The sequence below is a fragment of the Chiloscyllium plagiosum genome, unplaced genomic scaffold, assembly GCF_037043375.1.
Source record: "Chiloscyllium plagiosum isolate Xiang-an unplaced genomic scaffold, Cpla_swu_hap1 HiC_scaffold_10, whole genome shotgun sequence".
Taxonomy (NCBI): domain Eukaryota; kingdom Metazoa; phylum Chordata; class Chondrichthyes; order Orectolobiformes; family Hemiscylliidae; genus Chiloscyllium; species Chiloscyllium plagiosum.
In genome coordinates this window covers 100,662,915-100,690,225 of record NW_028270148.1, presented here as the reverse complement: position 1 = coordinate 100,690,225, position 27,311 = coordinate 100,662,915, and the positions used below count along the sequence as shown (strand labels likewise).

Sequence of the window (27,311 nt, the reverse complement as noted above, 5' to 3'; positions counted from 1 at the left end):
CTTCTGATCCAGAAGTAGGTATTCTAGCACTCCTCACAAAATCCCTCCCCAATTGTTTAATGCTGCACCCAAGGAAATTCCAAAGAGCCCTGATACTTCAAGTAGGATCTCCAGACAAATACTTCTGACATAATGTGTTGGTCCCTGGGAAATGGAAACACCAACCTAATATGTACTCAAAAAAAAATACACAGTGAAAGTCAATGTGTTGTTCTCAACTTGTATCTTGAACAAGTCCTATTTAATAAAATCTGCAACTGCTTATATTGCTGAATGAAGTGATATATAATAAGCTCAGCCAATAACACCAAAGGAGTTCCAACAATATTACATATCTGGAGGAAGACTTGTTGACATACAATCTTGAACAGTACCTACTGAACTTGGTAATCAAGAAATTCAAACCAAGAAACAGCCAATAATACAAAATGGAGAAAGTGAGGATTGCAGATGCTGGAGATCAGAGTTTAAAAATGTGTTGCTGGAAAAGCACAGCATAGCTTAAAAATCAGTTGCTGGAGAAGGGCTTATGCCCGAAACGTTGATTCTCCTGTTCCTTTGAATAACACAAAATGGACAGGTTAATGAAAAAATATTAACTTCTATTCCTAGTCTGCAATATAGAAACATACATAAAGACCTACTTATTAACTGACCAGCCACTTGAAATAACCTAAAAATGATCAGCAAGAGATTAAATCCTGACTTCCTGGGTGATTTGAATATATGTTAATTTTATTTTCTTTAAAAGACAAGTTACAATAAACCATCTGTAAATATTGAACAGTTCATATCAATGCTGTAATACATTATTCATATTGCACAATACAAAAACATAAGCAGGAGAAAGTGACCTTGATAATGAAGGTTTATTTAGAAAATGAACAGTACTCCATTGTTAGGTTTGCTCTCAATCTCTGACTCTTAACACCCATGATCCTACCAATGATCCACCCTCCTCTCCTACCAATGGCATTCCTTTTGCTCCGGGCACCCTCACCACCTGTTCCATTTGCTCCTCCCCTCTCTCATTGCTGTTGACAATTTTTTCAGACCCATTCAGCTCAAAATAAGTCATTGTGGACTTGAAATGTTATTTTTTACTACTTTCCCTACAGATGTTGCCAGACTGCTGACTTTCTCCGCCACTTTCTGATTGTGTTTAAACACAAAGACACTTGGAGACCCAAAATAACTTGCATGGTGGATTGTACAAGACGTTGTTTTAAAAAATTCTCAAGGTCAGGTTCGTAGGAGAGTAGTCTGACACAGAACAAACGACCAAGAGGCGAGTCTGCTAGAATATGGGCATTTTATTCCCCGCATCGTCGCCACAACCAGGTCCAAACAACGGGTCTGGCTTATACTCACTCTACATGTTACCGGAACTGGGAGCCGTCAGTTCTCGTAGAGCGGTTGCCAACAACCCACGCTCGGCGGTTAAACGTAACCCCGGAGCAGACTCACCGAACTGGAGACTTTTCCAGCTGATATACTCTTTTCCAGATATAAACATTCATGTGAACAGCAGAGCAAGGCTAAAAAACACATTCCATTCTGGTTACATACAGATAAGAAGATTCACACGGGACTAAGCAACACCTCCATTCCGGTTAGATTCACACATGTATTGGGACATAATTTTTAACCGTTTCACCACATTCCACTGAATTTTACACCACAGACGTATGTCAGACCTTTCCCACTTTAGTACTGCAGACACAGTCTGGTCCAAAGTTGTGGTATCGAACGTTTCTCCCTGACACTTCTGCCTCTACATTCACTGGAGGCAAGTTTCCCCACACTGCAGCATCAGGAGCTCTTTAGCCAAGATCGATGAATGGCCCACTCCTATGCCTAGGTTTCTATAAAAACCAGAGGAAGAGTTCTGCGTAGTCCAGTGAATTCTGTCATTATTGGATACAGCTAAAGAACTTCATCCCGATTTTTACAAAAAAAAAAGAGCATGAACATTTTGTAAAAGACCACCAAAGAAAAACAGGTGAGTGCCTCTTGGATATCTCTCATACAGTTTTTAAAAAATATATTGTTCACAGGTACATGTATTGCCTGTCCCTCCATTGTACTTGATTGAATTTCTGCTCCATCACCCCCTCTGTTTCTCTTTTATAAAACTGATCTCATAGGACTAAACATTTTGATGCAAATCCTTATGATCGATGTTTCAGGGAGGCTTTGGGATGTACTTGGGAAAGGCAAGTTCTTGACTACAGAATTGTAAAATCATCCAGCTCAGTTAGAATTGCATTGTTATAATTTAAATGAATTCAATGATTTATTGGATTACATATTAATATTTTCATGAAATATTACATAAAACACAAAAGACCTCAAATTTAAGAAGTGTCTAGAAAATGCAAGTGATTTTAGCTGAGTCACTGTCTCGAAACAGCTTAGTTTAATTATTCATTAAAGTATGTTGAAACCCATCTTTGTTCTCCAATATGTTTAAGGGTGGAATTATTGCAACGGTGATTGATGATTCCAGCGAGAGAGACCGAGACAGATCCACAAAGTACTTTTCTTTATTAAATAAAGCCCAGGAGATGGGACAAAAGACTTGTATTGGAATGGGAGATTTTAAATTTACCAAAGTTGCCACACACACAGTTCTCTTTATAGGAAGCAGCATCGGGGTGGATTGAATGTGGGATCCAGTGCGGGCTTGTGCCCAATAACCACTAGTTGTGAGGAACCTCCAGGCGTACAAGCCAGCACTGCCTCAGAGAAAGGGTATGAGGGGACATCACAGTGATGAGTGTGTGCCAATAAGCAGGGAATGTGGAGTGAAAGCCTGGTACAAGCTCAGACTCTCCACCAGAGTCTAAGGCAGGCACCATGTTCTTTTGGCTGCTTTAGTGGCCAAGAAAGACACCTTCATCTTACGACGAGTGAGAGATGAGGGGCAGCACGGTGGCTCAGTGGTTAGCACTGCTGCCTCACAGCACCAGGGTCCCAGCTTCGATTCCAGCCTCGGGCGACTCTGTGTGGAGTTTGCACATTCTCCCCGTGTCTGCGTGGGTTTCCTCCGGGTGCTCTGTTTTCCTCCCACAGTCCAAAGCTATGCAGGTCAGGTGAACTGGCCATGCTAAATTGCCCATAGTTAGGAGCATTAGTCGCGGGGGGGGGGTTACTCTTCGGAGGGTCGGTGTGGTCGGTGTGGCCGAAGGGCCTGTTTCTACACTGTAGGGAATCTAATCTAAAAATCGGCATGAAGAAATGACTAAAGCTTTAAGATCTATGCATTCCTTGTCCTTTACATGATAGATCAATGACTTTGGTTTCCTGCCCCTAAGGATCAGCACCACAATTAGGTATTGCTAGTTCAACACCAAATGTCATAAAATAAACTGGTGACTACTGAATACATAGTTTAAATCAACTAGAATGATAAGGCCAGCTTATAGCTTAACTTGGCAGGAATGCAGGTCTGAGCTTTGAAAACCAGTTTTAAAATCATTTGTTTTAAATAATTCCACGCCAAATGAAAAATGGTGCTGGTACAAATGAAAATGATTTTGGAAATGGCTAAAGTCATAAAAAAAATAGAAATTCATGTTGGTGACATTAATTTGCCTTTTGGAAAAACTGACTGACCCATCATGCAATGCTAGCATGGTTTCTTGATATTAAAATTTGACACTGTACTCAAACTGACAGCTGCATTGTATCTGATACCAAAGAAGTCAATGTGCTGTACTGTCCCTCCAGTGAACCTGCTGAACAGAAACCACTAGCAGTAAACTCTCACACTCAATACAGATGCTCAATTGGAGGGTAATAGATTTGCTCTTGTGGGTCACACACTGATAAACCTAAATAGTTAGCACACTGTCTGTCATTCTCAGTAGTGTGGGTGCTGAATACATCGTGTGTGCAGTTCAGCAGGTCGAAGTCTTTGGTGAAACACAGTTCAATCTGACCCAGGATTTGAGCTGTTCTTCCCTCTGGCTGGGGGGGGGGGGGAGGAAATTGGAGGAAACAACAACAACAAAAGATACAATTGAGTTTGAAATGAAAACAACAAAATATATCTGAGTGCACTTAAAACAAAATTACAATCAATCAATCAAGCAAAAGCCTTTACAACTGGATGGGCAAGCAATTGCAGAGTTAAATCTCTGACTTGTAAATCACTCTTTAACCCTAATTCCCAGATTTGAGGAGATTAAAACTTGACGCAGACACTAAATAATTCCTTGCAATCCTAACAGTGTAACAATCCACCATTCAATACATACAACACGTAATCACTCAACACAGTCAGTTCTTACATTGCATCAATCTACAGTGAGGCTGGCTAGACAAGAAATATAAAATATGAAAGAAAAACTGAGAAATGAAATTGAAATAAGATCAAGACCTCAGTGTAACTTAGTTTACCTGAAACCGGGTTTTGATCTGAACTATTCACACCAATAATAAAAAGCGTAAATTACCTTAAGGCACTGAATTTTCGGCATAACCCCATAGACTGACACGAGCGCACTTTCAATGACCTCCAGCTAAATGTGAGAATATTATAGTTAGAAGTACAGCCAACTGTGTAACTCAGCAGAAAAGCAAGGGAGTGAAAAAGGACAAACACCAATAAGTCCTTACCGTATAATAGTTGGACGAAGGGAGAATATTAAACTTTTTAAAAACACTGAATAAAACAAATGGTCAAAGGTTAGTAAATAAATCTTTGCATTACAATAAATAGCCAAAAGGTTCTGCTGCATATAATCGGGACGGCAATGGATATCAGGCTTATTCTCATCACTGTGGAAGGACTGAGCAAATGGAGTTCTTTTTTAAGTTACAGTTTCACATGCTCAAAGGCAGGTGGAAGGGGGGGGAGAGATAAAGGTGACTGGGAAGTGAGTGGACGGGAGAGATTGGAGTTCTTGTGGCAACGAGCATGCATTCAAGTACTTAAATATGAACAGAGCCGCTTATACAAGGAGGCAAACAAATGCAGTTGAGGAAATTATATTGAGAGCTTGGGGAATGGGAAGTTTGGTGAAGAGGGTGTGAAAAGGAGGTGCGAGTTCGTTCTCTTTTGCTTTGCAACGCTGCCTGTGCTGTACCATTTGGTTCTTGGTGTGGAACAAGGAAAGGAGGTAGGTGGTCAGTGAGTATCTTGCAAATGGTTAAGATCTATTCGATTCTGAAGTTTCAGCACAGTACACAAATTGGTGGCACAGTTAAAAAATAATTAAAAGATAAATATGTATTACAGAACAGGTACACAGTCTTCATTATCTGCGAGGGATCGTGGCATGGACTTCCTATGCATTAAAAAAAAAGCAGTACTAATCCTCTGTGCAGCAGAGGGCTACAATCGGTTTACCGAGGCAGACTGGACGAGACAATGGGAAAAATGGAATGGGATCGGGGACCAACCTCGTGGTATGTGGATCAGCAGATAATGGGGACTGTGCATCAAGGCTACAGCTCATGAGAGCTCTTAGATACTCTTGGGAACAACTGACTGGCCCCTAATGGTAACCCCAATGTGGGACAAAGAATACAAGAATATAAAAAATAAAGTATACAAGATATTGAATGCTTCTACTGTAGTCATGGCAATAATCTTGGGTGGGATTTTAATATACAAACCAACAAATGAGACAAAACACACCTAGGCAGTATCAGTAGCTGAAGGGGCTCATAGAAAGTCTTTGAGATAGTTTATTAGAGTAGCACGCTCTGGAACCAACCGTATTGCATGCTATGACACTGTATATTGTCTGATGAAATAGGATTAATTAATGACTACAGTGTAAAGGCATCCCAAGGTAGCAGTGAACTCAATGCCATTGAAATTCACATTGGTTGGAAAGGGGGAAAATGGGTCTGAGACTAATGTTAACTAAGGGCAACCATTTCAGTATGAAAGCTGAACTTACTGTAATGAACCAGGTTAATGGATAGACTAATGCAGATGTAGAGAGAGATATTTAAGGAGATCTCTCAGATTGTGTGCATATACCTGCCATTACAAAATATTCTCAGAGGAGGACCCACAATCCATGGTTAACTGCAGTAGTTAGGGAAAGCATCAAACTGAAGTAAAAAGCATAAAACTGTGCAATGATGAGTGGCAGGTCAGATGATTGGTAAGAATATAAGGAATGACCAAAAAGTTAACCATCAGAAAGAACTGTCTATATATGAAAATGTATGACAGTCAGCTAGCTAGCAAGAGTTTCTGTGGGTATTTGAAAAGAACAAAAAAAAGTGTTGATCCTCTAGAGAGTGAAAATGGAGAGTTAATGGCGGATGAAATGAACAAATATGTTGCTTTGGTACCCCCTGCCTCAGGAAGTGGTGGAACCAGGATTATTAAATCATTCCAAGGCAGAAATGGATAAATTGTCGTTCGGCAAAAAGAATCAAAAGGTTATCAAGAGTACATGTTAACGTGGAATTGTATACACAAAGAATGGCACAGCAGGCCTGAGGGGCCAAATGGACTCCTAACGCTCCCATTTTATACATTGAAACCTCTTGGGGATTTTTCCCTTGGCTTTGGAAAGGTCGAAAGATTGGTTAAAAAAAAAAACACAGAAAATTCCACTCGGGTCTGCTTTAAAAGCATTTGCAAGGGTTTGGCTAAGAGCCTGAAATCGATTTAAAGTGGGGGTTACCTGTTCAGGTCGGTTTTATGGAACAGGTCCAGTGTTTTGCTGAAGTACTTCTCCTGGGTGTTCAAGGATTGCAATGTAGCTGCGCAGGTTCCATGTTTCGCCCACTCGTGTTTCCTGTGCAGAGAGGTGGATGTGGTTAATGGGAGCAGCCTATCTCCATCTTTACAGGCCAGGTTACACTCTATGTTGCTGACAGTTTTTCTTACTCTTCCAACATTGCTTTACCAGCTTGGAGGAGAAAATGAGGACTGCAGATGCTGGAGATCAGTGTTGCAAAGTGTGATGCTGGAAAAGCACAGCCAGCCAGGCAGCATCCGAGAAGCAGGAGAATCGATGTTTCCTAATGATGGGCTTATGTCTGAAATGTCGATTCTCCTGCTCTTTGGATGCTGCCTGACTTGCTGTACTTTTCCAGTGCCACACTCTGACACATTCAGCCTGTGCCAAGATCTGACTCTACAGCTACCTCTCTTCTTTCAAGGCCTTCCTTAAATCTGAACCCCTTTTGACCAGAAATCTGGGTCCCTTTCATAAAATCTCCTCCTCCATCTTGGTACCCACGTCTGAGTAAAGTTCTAAGGAGCGCCTTGGGATTTTATTTTTGAGTTAAAAGGTGCTGTGTAAATGCAAGCAGTAAGTCACCAAGCCCAGAGGACCTCCTCCATATGTGAGCCTGAACAGTAATGGCTACATCAAGGAGCAGCATGGTGGCTCAGTGGTTAGCACGGCTGCCTCACAGCAGCAGGGACCCAGGTTTGATTCCAGCCTTGGCCGACTGTGTTGAGTTTGCATTAGTTTCCTCGCACAATCCAGAGATGTGTAGGTTAGGCGAATTGGCCATGCTAAATTGCCCCATAGTGTTCAGGGATGTGCAGATTAGGTGCATGAGTCAGGCCTCAATTTAGGGACATGGGTCTGGGTGGGTTACTCTTCTGGAGGGTCGGTGTGAACGTGTTGGGCTGAGTGGCCATTTTCCACATTGTAGGGATTACAATTCTAAAAATTCGTTGTTTGCAAACTCAATTCTCTCTCAGTTGGACAGCCATGGCTGTTGTAATAGTAACAGAGACAGAAACTCGAGCCAATAACACCTACTGAGTCCACAGCAGTGTAATGCCCCCTTTCTCTTTACTGGCCTGGTGGGATACAGCCAAACAAACTGCATGCTATTTCAGACTGCCAGGTAATAAGATGAATTAATGATTACAGTATAAATGTACTCTGGGTAGCAGTGAACCCTCAATGTCACTGACTTTTACATTCAGTTCAAAAGAGAAAAAAAAAAGGGTCTGAGATTAGTGCTTTAAACTTAAATAAGGACAATTATGTCTGTATAAAATCTGAACTTACTGTAATGAACCAGCATACTAGATGAATGGATAGACCACTATAGATGTAGAAGGAGATATTTAAGAGGATCTCTCGGTTAGATGCCTGCTATTACAAAATATTCTCAAAGGAGGACCCACAATCCATGTGTTAACTGAAGTTAGGAAAAGCATTAAATCTCAGTTGTCATTCAGCATGAGGGAACAACTTCAGGACATTTCCAGAACAACAGGGATCAGTAGCACCTGAAGGGCAACGCCCAAGTTGGGGCAAGACCAACCCATTTTCATTGTCTTTGGGCATGTTTCTATTTCCTCTGCTTTGTCAGAGCTGGTCAAATCATGCAGACACATCCAGGAAGACCCTGAATTCTTCAGCATGCTTCCCTGACTCTGGGCCACCCACCAATATGAAACCACAGATCGGACGAACATAGTGACAAAGGATATTAGCACTGTAATCAGAGGGAGCTACAGGAGTTTATAATAAATGAAGGTTCTGTCTTTTTTGTGGCAGTGAGGAAAAGGGAAGACTGAACGGAAGAGCTAACGATTAGGAAAGGTAAGCAGTCCTGTGACCTCGAGACAGTGGATTTTTCTTTGGGGTGGGAGGAGAGTGCAAATTTCATATGATTGCGAATGGGATCAGAGGTTAGAATGTGGGATTCTCTCCCCCAGACACTTTGTTTCTCAGGAGATGTGGGCACATCGCTGGCGAGACCAGCACTTATAGAGTCAGAGTCAGAGATGTACACCATTGAAACAGACCCTTCGGTCCAACCCGTCCATGCCAACCAGATATCCCAACCCAATCTAGTCCCACCTGCCAGCATCCGGCCCATATCCCTCCAAACTCTTCCTATTCATCTACCCATCCAAATGCCTCTTAAAATGTTGCAATTGTACCAGCCTCCACCACATCCTCTGGCAGCTCATTCCATACATGTACCATCCTCTGCGTGAAAAGGTTGCCCCTTAGGTCTCTTTTATATCTTTCCCCTCTCACCCTAAACCTATGCCCTCTAGTTCTGGACTCCCCGATCCCAGGGAAAGGACTTGCCTATTTATCCTATCCATGCCCCTCATAATTCTGTAAACTTCTATAAGGTCACCCTCAGCCTCTGACGCTCCAGGGAAAACAGCCCTAGCCTGTAGCTCAGATTCTCCAACTCTGGCAACATCCTTGTCAATCTTTTCTGAACCCTTTCAAGTTTCACAACATCTTTCCGATAAGAAAGCAACCAGAATTGCACGCAATATTCCAACAGTGGTCTAACCAATGTCCTGTACAGCCGCAACATGACCTCCCAACTCCTGTACTCAATACTCTGACCAATGAAGGAAAGCATACCAAACACCTTCCTCACTATCCTAGCTACCTGTGACTCCACTTTCAAGGAGCTATGAACCTGCACTCCAAGGTCTCTTTGTTCAGCAACACTCCCTAGGACCTTACCATTAAGTGTATAAGTCCTGCTAAGATTTGCTTTCTCAAAATGCAGCACCTCGCATTTATCTGAATTAAACACCATCTGCCACTTCTCAGCCCATTGGCCCATCTGGTCCAGATCCCGTTGTAATCGGAGGTAACTCTTCGCTGTCCACTACACCTCCAATTTTGGTGTCATCCGCAAACTTACTAACTGTCCCCCTTCATCCATCTCCAATTACCCTTGCTCAGCCATTTCACAGGGCAGGCTCACATGTAGACCAGACCAGCTGAGGGTGGCAGATTTCAGGACATGATGAATGATGATGTATTTTAAATAACAAATTAATGATAGTTTCATGGCCACCATCACAGAGGAGAGCTATCCATTCCAGTTTCTTATTTTTTTAATTAAAAATGAATATAATTTAAATTCCACCATCTTCTAGGGTAGGATTTAGACCGAGGTCACCAGAACATTAGCTGATCCGGTAGATATTACCACTAGACCATCATTTCCTCATGCTGTTGCAGCCGGGAACCCTTTTGAAAAAAAGGGAATTAGTTTGGCATTCAAAGACGAAATAAAATGTGTCACAAACCCTGTAGAAATCTGTAACTTTTTAAACAAAATTTGAACTTGCAGCAACTGGGTGAAAGGATCACACGAACCAGGATTTCAACTTTTAAACTTCTGCCATAACAAACATCTGTTCTGATCACCCGGTTACAGGAAGGATATTATTAAAGCTGGAGGGGGTTCAGAAAAGATTTACCGGAATGTTGTCAGAAATGGAGGGTTTGAGGAAAAGGGAGAGGCTGGGACATTTTGTTTTCACTGGAGCGTAGGAGGTTGAGGGGTGACCTGATAGACGTTTATAAAATCACGAGGGGCATGGATAAGGTGAATGGCAGGTGTCTTTTCCCTAGAGTGGGTGATTTCAAGACTAAGGGACATATTTTTATGTTAAGAGGAGAAAGATTTAAGAAAGAGGAGGGGCTTTGTTTTTTTTTATTACATAGAGTGGTTGATGTAAGGAATGAACTTCCAGAGGAAATGGTAGATGTGGGTACAGTTACCGAAATGTCTTTTAAATGTTGTAAGTATATGAACAAGACATTTTTGGAGAGATATGGACCAAATGCAGGCAAGTGGGACTAGTTTAGTTTGGGATCATGGTCTACGTGCACTGGTTGGACCACGGGGTCTGTTTCCATTCTCTATGGCTAAAAGCAGCATTGACTAAACACCATTTCAACAGGCAACTGCTGCTACAGGGAATATCTCCCAGACAACATGACTCAAAATCTCCCTCCTTGATTAAAGCTCACTCATTTCCTCAGGTTGGCGCTGGATTCTCCAAAGTTATTCTCAGCTCCTTTCCCTTTTCATGCCGGGTAGCTAGCTCAACTCCAAATTAGGATGATGGGATATGTTACAAACTCCAAGCTGTCGGGAAAGATAGACACATCTCTTGGCTTCATCACAATCATGGCCTCTTCAATTCGAGCAGTGGAGGACATTTTAGTTTCTGGCTGTCCACAGATGTTGAAGACCTGGCTGCTTGTCCACCCACAGACTGATGGTGGGGGTAGCAGTGGTGGCCCAAATATAAAACTGAGATTACATTGACTGGGCCCTCGGTTTGTAGCTTGAATCTGAGAAACTCTGCAGCGGCACTTATCTGGGACTTTGTGATACAAGCACCACGGGAATCTTGGAACCACAGATGCTCCGAGCCCTTGAATTCCTTTTACATTTGGGATGTGTAAAAAACCCAGTTTGTTGAGGGATAGGTTAGAATCAAACTGAACAGAGGTTGTTATTCAGTTGCTAGTGGGGATGCTGGCACCGCTGACAGTGCAGCACTCACTGGATACTGCACGGCAGTGTCACTGGATTGTGTGCTCATGAACAGAATGCAAGACAACTGAGAGAAGCCAGTGTTAAATGTCCATTTGTGACTACTTTTCTATTGGCAGTGAATAACAGAAAGTGCCTTGAATAATGGAAGGTTTACAAAGAGACATACCAGAACTGAGTACTGTTGGGATGAAGCACATCAGGCCACCAGAGTTTTAATTCAGGTAAAATGTCCTGCAGAAAAAGAGAACCATTAGAAGTTGTGTCCATAGCCATCACTCTTCAGGCTCAAAGTGAAGTGAGAGCTGGAGTGCATCCGACTCAGACATGGAATAAATATACATGGACTTTAATCATAAATATGCCTTCCATCACCAGTCAAAGTCAAAGTCAATCAGTACCGCCGCTGCCTGGGTTCAAGGCACTGTAAATGGCAGTGCACAGAGCAAAGTTTGGACTCTGCTCCCTGGAGACCCAGTCCAACTAATTGTAGCAAGACTGCTACCAGCAGGTGGCGACAATGAGGGTCAGCAGCTGGGGCAGTCAAATGGCCATTCACTGGTCAAACATGTCTTTGGGGGAAGGAGGGCTTATGGGAAAGGGCAACAGATAGATCAAAGTACTTCTTAGCGCAATGTAACTCACAGGCTTTGCTCCATGTACATACTGTAAACAGTTCCTAGTTTAACCTTTATTTCCCTTTGATTTGTAGTGACCTGATGTCAACGGAATACAGAATTCCTGCTCATGATCTTTGAGCCATCTGTGTTTTCAAATCTCCCATTACATGTACATACAATGTAGCTGCTCATCCATCCTTTCCAGACAAACCAACTTTACTGAGTGCTCTCAAAAATTCCAGAGAAACTGGCTTCCTGCCAAGAGTGAGGCAGTCACAAAGTTTCCGTTTTATTTCAGGGAATCCAAGCCACCCTTCGCTCTTACAATGGTCAATCCTGAACAATGATACACTCTGAAACCATGGTTGAGCATCATTGAGGAGCAATTTCACTTACAGATGATCATTAGAAAGAGAGATAGGTTTTGTAGTTCCTTCACCAGTCAGCAAAAAGCAAATAGGTCTTGAAGGAAAACAGAATAATATTACCTCAACCATGCCCTCTGTGTTACTAAGTCTCCCTTCCAGTTCAGATTCAGGCTACAATTAACTGTACAACTGCAACATCAGTGAAAGCAAAGTCACTTCTCACCAACACTTGAGTTTCATACAAAATTAAAGTAAACAATGTTCTTTAAATGTTAAAACTTCAATCTCACTCTCCCATTTTTAACACATTAAATGCTAGTGATCACAGTAGTCCCCCCCCCCGTACCAGTTGGGGGTTACATTCCAGGACTTACTGCAGAAGCCTGGAACCATGGATAGAAGCAAACCCATTCATTTACATAGGGAAACATACCTTCCCTGCAACCCCCAGTCCCTGGTGCTGGAACATTCCCTATAATTTGCTCCAGACATGGTAAACTGAGGGTATGTGAAACTGCAGAAAACGATTCTGCAGATTTGGGGGGGGGGGGCCTTAGTACTGATTGCCTACGGATATCAGAACTCCAAGTACTGAGAAAGTGATATAGGTTACACTAAATGCACTTCATTTAAAAGGATAAACCCCAGTTTGTTATTTCATTTTGTGCATCACGTTGCATCAAAATAAACAGCAACGTGCCCGAGTAAACATTTAGAGGGCTCCACTGTACAAATGCCAATGTAAATGAAGGTAAGTACTCACCTTTACATTTTGGATTTCAAAATGCCAGGACTTGTTGCACAATTCATCTCCTTTGGGCCTACATTTTAAAAAAAACATGGAGTTGAGGGTTATCAGATCGCTGTAATCTCATTCAATGGGCTGAATGGCCTACTTCTGCTCCCATATCTTATGTTTGACTAGTCCCATGCAATCAGGTCCTGTTTTGTGTTGAGCAAGCCTGTTTGTTACACTAAGATTGTTCTGAAATCAAAGCTCGAAATAAAGGGAAGTAAAGGCAGGTTAACGATTCACCTTTAAATTCTTCATTTTTAATAAAATCTGGATTTTTGACACTCAGAAGATATGATCGTTTAGCCCAAATTAAGGGGGGGGGGGGGGGGAGACAAGGAGAAAAAGAAGGGGATAAAAGGGGCAAAAAAAATCAGTGTGCGAGCATTCTGTTGGGACTTGAGAGAAACAAAATAAAAAGACAAAAAAAGAGAGAGAGAGAGAGAGAGAGATGAAAAGAAAGGAGAGAGAAAAAGAGACAAATAAACACCTGAGACAACAAATTAATCTCAATTGTTGCCACGTTGTTGGGTCAAGGTGGTACATTTTGCCTGCGCTTCTGTACGCAAATCTCATTTTGGAGGCCTGACATTCAGTCATCTGCTCCCTCCATCTGGAACAACATTGATGTTAATTGAAAAATTGGTGCTCGTTGGAGGAGGCGAATGTGTGAAATTCTCCAATTCAAACTGCTATCTGCGGCAGAAGGAGGAAAAAAATATCCCTCTGATTTCCCTTGCAATCATGTTTATAAAACCAGGAGGAGCATGGATAGGGTGAATAGTCAAGGTCTTTTTTCTGAGCTGGGAGACCCAGCACTAGAAGGCAGAGGTTTAAGGTGAGAGGGAAAAGACATAAAAGGGACCTAAGGGGCAACTTTTTCACGCAGAGTATGGTACGTGTATGGAATGAGCTGCCAGAGGAAGTGGTGGAGGCTGGTACAATCACAGCGTTTAAAAGGCATCTGGATGGGAATATGAATAGGAAGGGTTTAGAGGGATATGGACCAAATGCGACTAAAATAATTTAGGATATCTAGTTGGCATGGACGAGTTGGATTGAAGGGCCTGTTTCCGTGCTGTACAACTCTGACTATAATCCTTAATATTTCGTTACAACTGAATTCTGTTGCAGTGTTAAAATCTCTCAAAAGTGGATCACTGCGTAAGTTGCTGCTTGCTTTGGTTAGTGGATTTCTTAAGGATGCAGTGGAGTCTGAGCTATTCCCCCACCCAAGTAATGATGTTCAATGGGAGTTGGCCAAGCAATGACCCCCTGTGCACACATTTAAAGGAAGTGGATTTTTCCAGAAGCTGTTCAGGATGTGGGTTACTTATTATTCTTCCTCAGCTGGTAAAGTGACTTATTGTGCAAATAAAATAACTGACGAGGACACTTCAACAGCACGCGACTGGAGTCACATGTCAACTCAGACAATTGTGAACAAGTTGGCTTTTGGATAACAGCCTGCTTTTTCTGCTGCTTTTCTCTTGTCTCATGACAGAGGATTAGATTTTACTGAACTTAATTTCCTGAGCTTGCAACCAAACTCCAAGTCCCTGACCTGTGCATGGTCACACCCTGGGACGTGACTAAAAGAAAAAAAAGTGAAGTGTCTTTGCGGTAAAGGAATGAAGACCCAATTCTTTTGTTTATTCCCTTCGTGGGATGCAGACTTGGCTGGATGCGCCCGTCCATAATAGCATTGAACTGAGGGGCTTGCTCAGGGGCTGGGCTGAGGGCCAGAAAAGATTGCCTGGAGTTAGTCAAAGGAAGAACAAGTGAATTTTTCCACACTGCTGTCTCTCAAATGCCACCAGCAAGAAACAGATTAGTTAGTAATTCATCTCATTTGCTGTGTGTGGGATCTTGCTGGGTGCAAATAGGCCTACGAACCAACAGTGACTGCACGACAGATTTCATTTGAGACCAAAAAAAAAAAATGCAGATGCTGGAATCCAAATTAGACAGGCAGCAGGCTGGGAGAGCACAGCAAGCATCAGGGAGGTGGAGAAGTCGACGTTGTGGGTGTAACCCTTCTTCAGGGCTGGGGATACGCCCAACCTTGAAGAAGGGTCATACCCGAAACGTTGACTTCACCACCTCCCTGATGCTGCCTGGCTTGCTGCGTTCTCCCGGCCTCCTGCCTTTCTTGCCAGATTTCAATGGCTGTGGAGTGCTTTGGATATGGTAATACCCAACACAGATGGTGAACGAGGAGTTGTGCAATTTACATTACTTGGAATAGGATGTGAACGTAGATATGTGCTCACCAAAGGCCATGAACTGTCCAGTAATCAATATTTTGAGGAACTTTGCAGGTTTCACTCTCCATCTGAGGGGGAAAAAGAAAAAAAAAGATATGACTTCGCAGAAAGGTTATGGCTATTTCAAAGTTTGCTCCGCTGTAGAGGTTACAAATTGGAAATACAATCACTGTGACCACCAGCATTCCCCACCTCCCGCTCCTCTCCCACCCCTCTCCAACTCCCTTCTCAAAAAAGGAACTGCTGTCAAAACTCAAACAATAAAGAACTACTTAAACACAAGCAAGACACTGCTGGCACAGAGCCAACATTAAGCTGTTATAACGCCGTTAGATAAGCTTCTCCTTCTGAAGGAGGAACATCGCAAGTGGAAACAACATCTGAATGTAGGAGAAAATGAGGACTGCAGATGCTGGAGATCAAGCATAAGATCTTCATCAGGAATGACATTCCTGGTGAAGAGCTTATGCTCGAAACGTTGACCCTCCTGCTCGTCAGATGCTGCCTGACCGGCTGGGCTTTTTCCACACTTCAGAATGTGGAAACTTTACTTTGTCCAAGTCAGAGAGTTAAAACGTTCTTCAAATAATCAGAGCTACTCGCTGGGTGCAGGTGATCGATCACATCTGAAGGCTAGAACAATTGGAACGAACCACACAAACTACTCTCTGCAACTCCCTTGCTAAAGGCATCTCAGCCTCATCCCCTGTCATTGAAAGTCTCCCAGGTGCCAAACTCAGATCACAATCCCTCTTAACATCCATTTCCCTCCATCACTTCCCAGCCTTTGCTCCTCTCGTGCATCAGTTACCGACAGACAAATTAGAAACAGGAGGCGGCCAATCTGCCTGTTATGGATGAGACCAGACCCCTTAAAAATATTTTGAAGGTAGCCTAGACCCTAACATTTCTTATTTTAAAAAGGTAAATGCGAAGTACATGTTCCAAATGTGATGTGACTGGTCAAACTACTCGACCCTAAGCATAACACAATTTATTCAAACAGGTTGGAGGGTTTGAGCTAAAGGGAGAGGCTGAACAGACTGGTTTCCCTGGAGTGTTGGAGGCTGAGGGGTGACCTTATAGAGGTTTATGAAATCATGAGGGCCATGGATAGGGTAAATAGACAAGGTCTTTCTCCTGGAGTGGGGGGGGGAGTCCAGAACTAGAGGGCATAGGTTTAGGGTGAGAGGGGAAAGATTTAAAAGGGACCTAAGGGGCAATGTTTTCACACAGAGGGTGGTGCATGTGTGAATGAGCTGCCAAAGGAAGTGGTGGAAGCTGGTACAATTATGGCATTTAAAAGGCATCCGGATGGGTATATGAACAGGAAGGGTTGAGGGGGACATGGGCCAAGTGCTGGCAAATGGGACTAGATTGGGTTGGGATATCTGGTCGGCATGAACGAGTTGGACCAAAGGGTCTGTTTCTGTGCTGTACGTCTCTATGGCTCTATAACTGTAGTTAAAATATGAACAAAAGAAAGAGAAATTGAGAATAACTTAACTGTAGGAAACCCTGACTGAATAATAGACACAGTACATATTACTAATTAACTGTTCCAGTATAGTAACATCCCATAAACAAACTCCTTAGCAAAAAGGTAAATTCAGACAGATTCTTACATGCAGTTCTCCAATTCAGGAGGAAACAATATCAAGAGAGATTTCAGACAAGAAGCAGCTAGGATACGCTCACTGAAGCTCTGCCTTTTCTGGAACCCCAAACAGCTTCTGACTGCTAAAGCTAAAAAAAAATTTGAAAGTCTGGTCTGTGAGAACTGGCCACTCCCCTTCAAGCTGCTTCCATTGTTCCAAGATTATTTAAAAAAAAACCTGAAGTCCTCCTAAATTGTTTACTTAGGCCATCTCCAGTAGTCAGTTCGTCACCTCTGCCTTTACAACCTCTCTTCAAACAAACAAAAAAACCAAAATAACCTTTGTAAAGTGACAGCATTGTCACAAACCCCTGTAATACCATCCAATCTATCACCTCAAATCTGGAATTCCTCAAAGCCTTAATAAAAGTTAATTGGGATCGCCACAAAGATTGATATGAATCAGTTAAAACATATCAAAAGTGACCCAAAAGAAAAACTTAAAGTGTTTTGCTGTCAGGGAGCAGAGTCCTTTTATTTTTATTTAAAAAGTGACTTCTGTTGGCAAACTGTTCAGTTCCATTCAGAAATGAGAGTTTCCCTCACTAACATTCTCAGCTGTTCTGTCCCTCGCTCCCCGGTACAGTTGAATCTTTTGGTCCCAAGGGGGTCCGGCTGATGCCTGGCCACCTCAGAAAATTCCTCAAGCCGGTCAAAGTCCGGCGTGGGCCTTAATAGCAAGAGACTGGGAGAAACCACAAGCCGCCTGCACCTCGATGTCCTGCTCACCTTCAACTGGAGTCGCTGGCTCCCAATTCTCTGTCCCTTCACCCCCAAGGTACCGACTCTGACTGCAGCAGTTCCCCTTTCAGCCCGATCCAAAACAGTGATTGGAGGCAGGCCTCTGCTGGCCTGTTTGCCTGGGCTGGTTACTGACATCTAATTTGTTTTGAAATATATTCAAAGTTTGGAAATCGTGGGCTGTAAGTGCTTCGACATGTAATCATATACTACATAGACAATGAAGCAAGGAAATGCATGTCTAAGACAGACGAGAGAAAGGGGTCTTTCGGCCCATCGATTCCACTCTGTCATTTAATGAGATCATGGCTGATCTGATAATCCTTGACTCCACTTTCCTGACACTTCCTTCATTCCCTTGCTGATTAAAAACCTGCCGATCATTCTCGGCCAGCATTCATAGACAAGCTCAAATTATCCCGAGGGCAGTTAAAAGACAATCATACTGCTGTGGGTCTGGAGTCGCGGACCAAGCGGTGAACCAGATGTGATATTACAATAATCAACAATGTCTACATGATAAACATTGGATTTGGATAAAAAGGTAACCCAATTTCACTACCTGACATAATGGGACTCAAACCCACAGCATTAACTTGGGGGTTCTGGATTACCAGTCCCAGTGACACTACCTTGACACCAATGGCTCCCTTTAGAATGGGACCCTTCTATGTTTCAATGAGGTTTCCACCCATTTATCTAAATTCCACCGAATACAATCTCAACATACTCAACCTTCCCTCACAGGAAAATCCTGCCAGTCCCAGAATCAAGCTAATGAATATTCCCTGGACTGCCTGGGTGCACATTACACAAATTACAGCAAAAACACGCAGACTGACTTGCAGCATCTCATGGAGCTCTGATATGAGGAAGCTGAAATACTGGACGATTCAAATGGTGATTGACCATTTAGCGGAGTCATGTATATCTAAGCTTTGCACTGACTTAAATAGATTCAAGTAACATTATGCAAGAACGAGAAGTGAAAGTGGACAGAATAAAATAAAAGCAAATGATAATCAACAAACTTTGCATATCTTTGAATTTTAGGACACTTTTTTTAAAAACAAATAAAAAGTTTAGTTCAAGCAGAGGAGGGGAAAGGTAAAAACAGTCAATACCACAACACAACAACAGGTACTGACTCACCAAACACACAGTCTGAGGCCAATGATGAGACAAACTGAGGCTGTGCCATTGGTGATTTTTACTACAAGAGAACAAAAAGCATAGTTAGCACATACTTTTATTGTTTAAACATACCATAGGTCTCTTATTAGTGATCGGAAACTTCGCCCAATGTCCATAGCTGACCTGAATTGCACAGGGAATTGTTCACAGGATACACCATTACTGTGGCAGTGACCTGCAGAGATAAAATTCCTGATAGAGGGATGGCAGGCAGAACTGCTCAACTGATCTCCTCAGGACAGGGGTAGGAGTGGAGGGGCAAGGCAATCAGTTGGGTTTCCTGGTCCTTATTATTCTGCAGTCTGTGCTGCAAGGTGAATCTGTGTAAAGGTTAACAGTATGCTGATCCCACCACTGAATGACTGGTTACCACTCACCATCCAGGATCAAGAATGGCCAACTATCAGAGGATTGCTGTCCCTGAAAGATTCACAGCCCAACACAGAGACCCAGGCTTCAGGAATTGAGAGGAGGAACAACCGTGATGAGAATAGAAAGAATGACTGTTTAAATCCCCATGCAATACATGATCTTATTCAAAAACAAAAGTTGCTAGAGAAACTCAACACAGCCTGGCAGCATCTGTGATAAGAAAGCAGTTAACATTTTGGATTCGGGGCCTATTCTTCAGGACTACCTGCGGGTAGGAGGGACTTGCTGTGTCTGAGAGTGTAAAAGTGCATGTGACACACGCACATATACAGAGAGAGAGAGAGAGGGAGAGAGAGTAAAGAGGTGGAGGAGGAATAAATGATAGATAGAGCTCAGAGAGTGAGAACAGCAGATGGACAGACAAAGGAGTGGATCATGGTGAGTTTGGGAGGAGAGAGAAGCTGCTAATGGGGCCAAATAGTGGATGGAAATGATTTGGCCATGGTGAAAGCAACCCATGGGATTACAAGGCTTGGTGTGTATGGAGGTGCGATGGTGGATGCCATGGCCGGACCATCATTTATTATCCATCTCCCCTAGCGATCCTTGAGAAAGTGGTAATTAGCTGCCTTCTGGGACCACTGTAATCCATGTCCTGTAGAAAGACCCACAATGCCATTAAGGAAGGAGTTCCAGGCTTTTCACCCAGTGACATTGGAGGAACAAGTGATATATTTCCAAGTCAGGATGGTGACTGGCTTGAAGATGAACTGGCAGGTTCTGTGCTGCCCTGTCTTTCCAGTTGATAGTGGGTTTGCTAGGTAATGTCTAAGGAGCCTTGGTGACTTCGTGCATTGCATCTTGTAGATGGTACACACTGCAATTACTGCGTGGCAACACTGTCAGATGGTCACCTTTAGTTCCATTTTTGAAAGGAACTCATTCCAGAAATCTGTCTCAAACTGTTGGCCCTCATGTTAGAGCTCAGCAGACCAGTTGACAAAGGGTACATCTTCCAGTGTCTCTCACTCACCTGGATCATGGTAGTGATAATGTGTTCCCATTTGCCATTGTTCCTGTTCTTCGGTCAACCCATCTACATAACCCATTCTGAAATGCTGATATCCTCTCAGTTTCAATCACCAACACTGGTTACGAAGTCTACAGCCACACAAAGTCTCTGTCCTAAAATGTCTCTACAGTTCTCTGTTCCGTGTCGCTGGCATTTCATTGTATGTTAACATTGGTCTTGTTTAAGTGCTTCAACAAATAACACAGTTAGTGATTTGAAATTCCCATCACCTGTCAGTTGATCTGAAACCAGCAAGCCCTTTGATTTGTTGCTGCTGCAAGTGAAGGGTTAGAAAATATGGTCCTTGACTTCAAATGTTTTGAAGCTCTGCCTGCAGCAGCCGAAGTGAACTCATGTGATTCACTCAGTTTCAGACAATTCACCCGGCAGCGAGGCAGTGCAAAACCACTTTGTGACTTTGAAACCTCAAACAAAACACGTAGAACTGCGCAGCTCCAGTTCCGAGGTTGCGCTTTCAAAACGCGGCTTGCAAAACTACAGATAACAACTTACTTGGAGCAAAGCTAACGGCAGTTTGAGGGTGAAGTTGTAATTGTCCACCCCGGAACCATTCAACTTATCATGCCTAAGCCAGCTCTTTGAGATAGAAATCCCTTCTGTTCCCCCATAGCCCTGCAAATTCCTTTTCCAACATTTTTTTTGATATATTTCAAAAGAGACTCCTGCCACACAGCAGTCAATGAATTCCGATTTTTTTATTTTAGTCATTCACGGGATGAAGGTGTCACTGACCAGACCGGCATTAAGTGCCCATCCCTAATTGCCCAGAGGACAGTTAAAAATCAACCCCATTGCTTGGGGTCTGCAGGCACACGTAGCCAGACCAGGCAGTTTCCTTCCCGAAAGGGCATTAGTGAACCAGATAGATAGCCTTTTCCGACAATCAACAATGGATTCACAGTTATCGTTAGACTTTTCCTTCCAGATTTTACTGAGTTCAAATTACACCAACTGCCATGGTGGGATTCAAACCCAGGTCCTCAGAATATTCCCTGCATCTCTGGATTAACAGCTAAGCAATAATACCACTAGGCTATTGCCTCCCTAGACTATCCTTACAACTATATTTGTTTTGCTCATATTTTTAAGTAAAAGGAACCTTTTACTCAAATGTATCAATGGACTAATCCCAGTTTATACAAACATGTACATGTACATCTTCCCTCTTGCCTAACAGGTATTTTTTTAAAAGTTATTGTAACTTTCTCAATATACCATAAAAACTCAAAAAGATCTCACTTTTTTCTCAAAAACAAACAGCCGACCGACTGCCCCTGACACCTTCCAAGTTTGAGGTTTCTAACTCCCCCTCCACCCTCCCTCAGGTTTCACTGTTCACTTTACTATTGCACCAAATAATTCATATTGTCGCACACCGATTCAAACAGATACCCAAACTCCCTCCTAAAGACGGAAGGTGACGAACACCTGCCATTTCCAATAACATCAAGACTGGAACTTTTCGCAAAACTTCCCCATGCATCGTTTCACACTCACCAGTCAGATGTCTGAAGAAAAGCGATGGCAATAATCAGAGGCAGGAAAATCCGGACAAATGTGCAGTTCCTCTTATTTTCTCTGCTGTTGCGACAAGCCATTTCACATCAACTTGTCCTGTGAGCAAACAGATACCACTGAGAGGTTAGTGCTGTTCAGTGCTTCATTGTTCTCTCTGCTCTGGCAACCAAATGTCAGGAGTTCCAGTTACAAATTCAACAGCAAGGTCTTAAATCACTTTGCAACATTCTCTGCATCCTGTTGTAAGATAGATTCACTGGAAACTTCAGTGCAATGGCCATTACAAAGGGATGTTAACCTAGTGGTTCTGACCTTAAAATGCTAACTCAGAGGTTGTGGGTGCAATTCACACTGTGGCAAATTGTGAAACTGAAGTAATTTTAAAAAGAATCATGATGTGGACCCAGAGCAAAGAAAGTAGTTATGACAACTATAAGGTTTTGTGGATCATTCCTTTCACAAATAGAACACAAGAAGGGCTTACGCCAGAAACGTTGACTCTCCTGCTCCTCAGATGCTGCCTGACCTACTGTGCTTTTCCAGCGCCACACTCTCGACAAAACAAACTATTGAGTCTGAGCACCCAGAACAAACAATTCAAGTTTTATGGAAAAGGTTCCTTTTACTTAAAAATGCAAGCAAGAAAATTCAAATAAGCATCTGACAGCATCATTCCACTAACCCCAATTTACACAAGCATCTACTTTAAATGCATACTTTACATATATATTTATACTTTACTTTAAACTCAAGGAATTAGACAGACACCGGCAAGTGCTAGCTTGACCCAGCTCTAATTGGCACCAAAAAGAAACTGTTGTCAAGACAAAAATAGAAATTGCTGGAGAAACTCAGCAGTTCTCGATTGTAGCTGAGTCTTTTTATGGCATATTTAAAAGCCAGGAAAAGACCTGGGTGGTAAATCGACACAACATTGGTGTTCCATAACAATTTCTCCTTGATGCAAAATGTCCAATAATTAGTTGAGTTCTTTGTCTAAACCATGGGGTTAAAACACACTCTTATACTATCCAAATTCCGTTAAACATTCTCATGCCCAGATGCTGTCAACAATGTTTCCTGTGGGCCTGAAGACTAGATCTGACGACACGTGATGAGTTGTAAGGATTAAAAAATATGTTCCTGCCCCAGCCTCTCATTTGCTATTTTACCTTGACCTTACAAGAATTACAAAGCACATATATTTTGGTCAATTTGCAAGTTTGCTAGCAGCAATTGTAACATGCAATATCTGTAATTGTACAATTGCGAAAACCCCATTGGACTGTCAGAAACAAAAGCAGAAATTTCTGGGAAAACCCAGCAGGCCTTGGCAGCATCTGTGAAGAGAAATCAGAGTTAACATTTTCGGGTCTGGTGACCCTTCCTCGGGACTGCATCTGGACCCGAAACGTTAACTCTGGTTTCTCTTCACAAATGCTGCCAGACCCGCTGAGCTTTTCCAGCAATTTTTGTTTTTGACTTAGTGCCCACAGTTCTTTTCATTCCAATTATACTATCAATGTCCTTCAGGGGAAAAGGGCCTACTGTCCTCACTTGGTCTGCGATTCTAGTCTGTTACTAAGTCTTAACAATCTCAGGGAAACTTTATCAGGGCTGGAAATATTGGCGATTTCAGCATGATCAGTCTGTCCAACTGAGAAAGCCTGAACCTTTTCCCTAAGCAATGACAAAGGGAATGAACCTAACTCCAAAGCCCCAGCTCAAACGTATGAAAACCTCTACTCTCTGGCCACACAGACACCTCATTGGGGTTTTGGGGTGGTTCAATGTACAGGGATCAGGAGCCAGTACCTGGGGTACTTCCCTGCTCTTCCTGCAGACAAGGGCAAAGGAGAAAGTGAGGGCTGCAGATGCTGGAGATCAGAGCGGAAAAATGTGTTGCTGGAAAAGCGCAGCAGGTCAGGCAGCATCCAAGGAGCAGGAGAATCGACGTTTTGGGCATAAGCCCTTCTTCAGCTCCTTGGAGATTCTCCTGCTCCTTGGATGCTGCCTGATCTGCTGCGCTTTTCCAGCAACACATTTTTCAGACAAGGGCAAAGACACTGACTGGCCTCATTGTGTGCTGCGATTATTCTGAGATTCGTCAGAACTGTGGGGTAGAATCTTCCACTTCCACGTGAGGGGCCTCAGTTTAACATCTCATCTGCAAGACTGCACTACAGGCATTGCAGACCTTCCTCAGTACTGCCACTGGTTAAACTTTGACTCACAAGCTAGAGAGTGTGAAAATACAAATAGGAATCTCCATCACACTGGAGTAACTGCTGAAGATAGATATTTTAATGGAAAAATAGATGGAAAATTTAATTGGCCACAAAATTTGCATTAAACGTGAAATACGAATTTAACCGTATTGGTTGGAAATTTGTCAAATTGAGTGCCTGTATTGTCAAATCCTGGAAGGACCCAACGTTCTTTATAACACTGAAGTACTTCTGGACTGCAGTCCATTAGGTCGGAGGGTGTAGACGGTTGGTTGAAGGAGAGATGACAGAGTCCTGGGCCAGACTAAGATGACTAGCCACTAGATAAACTTGACTGGACCATCGTATTTCCAATTTCCATTATCCCGGCTCACCTTCAACTACCTGATGAAAAAGTGGACTCAGGAAACAATGAGCAAACTTGTCATGGCTACACCCATTTGCAAACAGTTGCAAGTTCAAACACATTTGTCGCCTGTGTGGGGCAACCAGAACAGTTCACTAAATAAAACCAGTTGATGCAAAATAAAACCAGTCGCGTCAACATTTCTGCTACACACATTAGAAATAGTACAGACACAAAAACCGTGTGGGCGGCACGGTGGCACAGTGGTTAGCACTGCTGCCTCACAGCGCCAGAGACCCGGGTTCAATTCCCACTGACTGTGTGGAGTTTGCACATTCTCCCAGTGTCTGTGTGGGTTTCCTCCGGGTGCTCCGGTTTCCTCCCACAGTCCAAAGATGTGCAGGTCAGGTGAATTGGCCATGGGAAATTGCCCGTAGTGTTAGGTAAGGGGTAAATGTAGGGGTATGGGTGGGTTGCGCTTCGGCGGGTCGGTGTGGACTTGTTGGGCCTGTTTCCACACCGTAATGTAATCTAAATCTAAAACTTGCCACGAACACACACGCTTAAAATTACAGCCCAACAGCAGAACGTCAGATCACAGATTAAGAAAAACTACAGTACAGCCTCTGTTGCTGTCTCTGCCCCAGGCTGTAATTGTGAAGCTGGATTGCCCCAGCTATTGAACTAGGGGAGGCAGCACAGAGTCGGGACCGTTCTTGAGCTGGTGACTTCAGAGGAGACGCTCGCCCATCTACTCTCCTGGGGGGGGGGGGGGGGAGGGTATAAACAGGCCACTCTCCTCTCAGACCTACCTCCCCTCCCGAGGGTCTCCCTCACTTGCAGTCCCGGCCGATGCCGAGAGCTTCCTACACACCGTACCTGGCACAGGTTACTCACCTCTCTCCCGGCAACACAAAGGTACTGACTCCGTCTGCTCGCATCAGCCTCGTTCACTCGATGTTATTTAACACCCAGGCGGAGCCAATGCCTGATGGGCGGCTTCAAGACTCACTGGGAGTGGCCTCGGATTCACACTGATCGCTCCCAGAGACTTTGGCCCCGTTCTGTGCTTTACACAGTTGTCACTGTGCAGTTCTGCACCAGCTTCCTTTAACTCATTGCCCAATCCCTGTAACACGTCGTTTCTATTCCAATAACCTTCCAATGCCTCCACTGAACCTGCCTCCCCCACACTTCCAGTTCCAAGGCTGGCCCATGCGAATACACAGCCAGCCAACTGCTGCTCAAGTTATCTTTTCAGACAGACGGGGAAACATTTCTGTTCCACACAATGGAATTTGTACAGACATAAAACTTGCCACGAACACACACCTTAAAATTACAGACCAACAGCAGAAATTCAGATCACACATTTCATCCTGAGGCCTTATATTTGCACCATCACCCAGACCACCCATCTCCACTCCAACATGGCCTGATTTTCATCCCCGTCTCACCTCATCGGTTGCTGCAAATACTCATTGGCTTATTTGTTATTGCTGTGTGCAGCCATTCCAACACCCTCCTAGGTTCTATCTTCCCCAAACTTTAGGTCATCCAAAGTGGAGGAAGTCAGGACTGCAGATGCTGGAGATCAGAGTTGAAGAGTGTGGTGCTGGAAAAGCGCAGCAGGTCAGACAGCATCCGAGGAGCAGGAGGCTGCCCGGCCTCTGGCCCACAGGACTCACTCCTGATGAAGGGCTCCTGAAACGTCGATTTTCCTGTTCCTCGGATGCTGCCTGACCTGCCGTGCTTTTCCAGCACCACACTCTCGTCAGTCAACATGGCTCTGACCTCCATAATCATGAGGTGGATTGAGAGGCTGGTCAGGGCCCACATCAATACTAGCCTCCCGCTCTGCATCGATTCCCTGTAATTTGCCTACCAATGTAACAGGATCACAGCGGATGCCATTTTCCTAGCCCTACACTCATCCCTGAAACATATGGATTACAAGGACACTTACATCAAGCTGCTATTCATCGACTACAGCTCCACCCTCAACACCATAATCCCTTCCAGACTAATCTCAAAACTCCAAGACTTAGGTCTCAACTCTGCCCTCTACAACTGGATCCTAAACTTCCTGACCCACAGACCGTAATCAGTGAAGATAGACGACAATACCTCCTCCATGATAATCCGCAACATTGGCATCCCACAAGGTTACATTCTCAGCCCCCTACTGTTCTCCTTGTACACCCACGACTGTGTAGCCAAATGCCACATGAACAGCCATCTCCAAGTTTGCTGGCATACCACCATGGTAGCTGAATATCAAACAACCATGAATCAGAATGGAGGAAAGAGATAGAGTGCTTGTTGTGATGCAATGATAACAACCTCTCTGTAAATATTGGCAAAACAAGAAAACTGATCATTGACTTCAGGAAGAAAGGAGGAGGACACGCTCCTACCTACATCAAAGGAGCTGAGGTGGAGAGGGTCGAGAGCATCAAGCTCATGGGAGTGACGATAACCGATAATCAGTCCTGGGCCTCCTATGTAGATGAGATGGTCAAGGGAGTACAACAATGCCTTCTCTTCCTCAGGTGCCTTAGGAAATTCAGCATGTCATGAGGACCCTCACCAACCTTTACAGATACACCATAGAAAGCATCCTATCTGGGTACATAATGTGATTTTAGAGAAGATTTGTAGCTCAGGTTTGCTCACTGAGCTGGTAGGTTTGTTCTCAGACGTTTCATCACTATGACAGGTAACATCATCAGTGAGCCTCTGATGATGTGCTGATGTTCTGTCCCACTTGCTATTTGTGTCTTGGTCCTGGTGAAGGGCTTATGCCTGAAACATTGACTCTCCTGCTCCTCGGATGC

The 27,311-nt window shown here is 43.5% G+C and overlaps 1 protein-coding gene across 3 annotated transcripts; it reads right to left on the bottom strand.

Annotated features, from left to right (window-relative positions):
- Window positions 1-714: 714 nt before the first annotated feature.
- rnaset2 (ribonuclease T2) lies at window positions 715-25,520 on the bottom strand. 3 transcript variants are annotated; one of them, XM_043696509.2, is made up of 10 exons: window positions 25,372-25,520; window positions 21,880-21,996; window positions 18,876-18,936; window positions 15,332-15,393; window positions 13,029-13,086; window positions 11,447-11,511; window positions 6,657-6,770; window positions 4,624-4,669; window positions 4,461-4,526; window positions 715-3,972 (listed from the first exon to the last, which is right to left on the bottom strand). In XM_043696509.2, the coding sequence occupies exons 2-10, from the start codon at window positions 21,978-21,980 to the stop codon at window positions 3,775-3,777; spliced, it is 771 nt and encodes a 256-aa protein (XP_043552444.2). In that variant the 5' UTR covers window positions 21,981-21,996; window positions 25,372-25,520; the 3' UTR covers window positions 715-3,774. The 3 variants fall into 3 exon arrangements, with proteins under 3 accessions (XP_043552444.2, XP_087847726.1, XP_043552445.2); XM_087991600.1 differs by having other exon boundaries at window positions 715-3,968; window positions 25,287-25,405; XM_043696510.2 differs by having other exon boundaries at window positions 25,287-25,403.
- Window positions 25,521-27,311: the final 1,791 nt, after the last annotated feature.

Bases quoted from the DNA above. Each gene is read 5' to 3' on its own strand.
- rnaset2 (XM_043696509.2), bottom strand. From the start codon at position 21,980: ATGGCTTGTCGCAACAGCAGAGAAAATAAGAGGAACTGCACATTTGTC. The intron at 18,937-21,879 runs GTGAGTGTGAAA...GTTCTCTTGTAG, and splicing joins TTTCTTCAGACATCTGACTG to TAAAAATCACCAATGGCACA. The intron at 11,512-13,028 runs GTGAGTACTTAC...CTTTTTCTGCAG, and splicing joins TTGAAATCCAAAATGTAAAG to GACATTTTACCTGAATTAAA.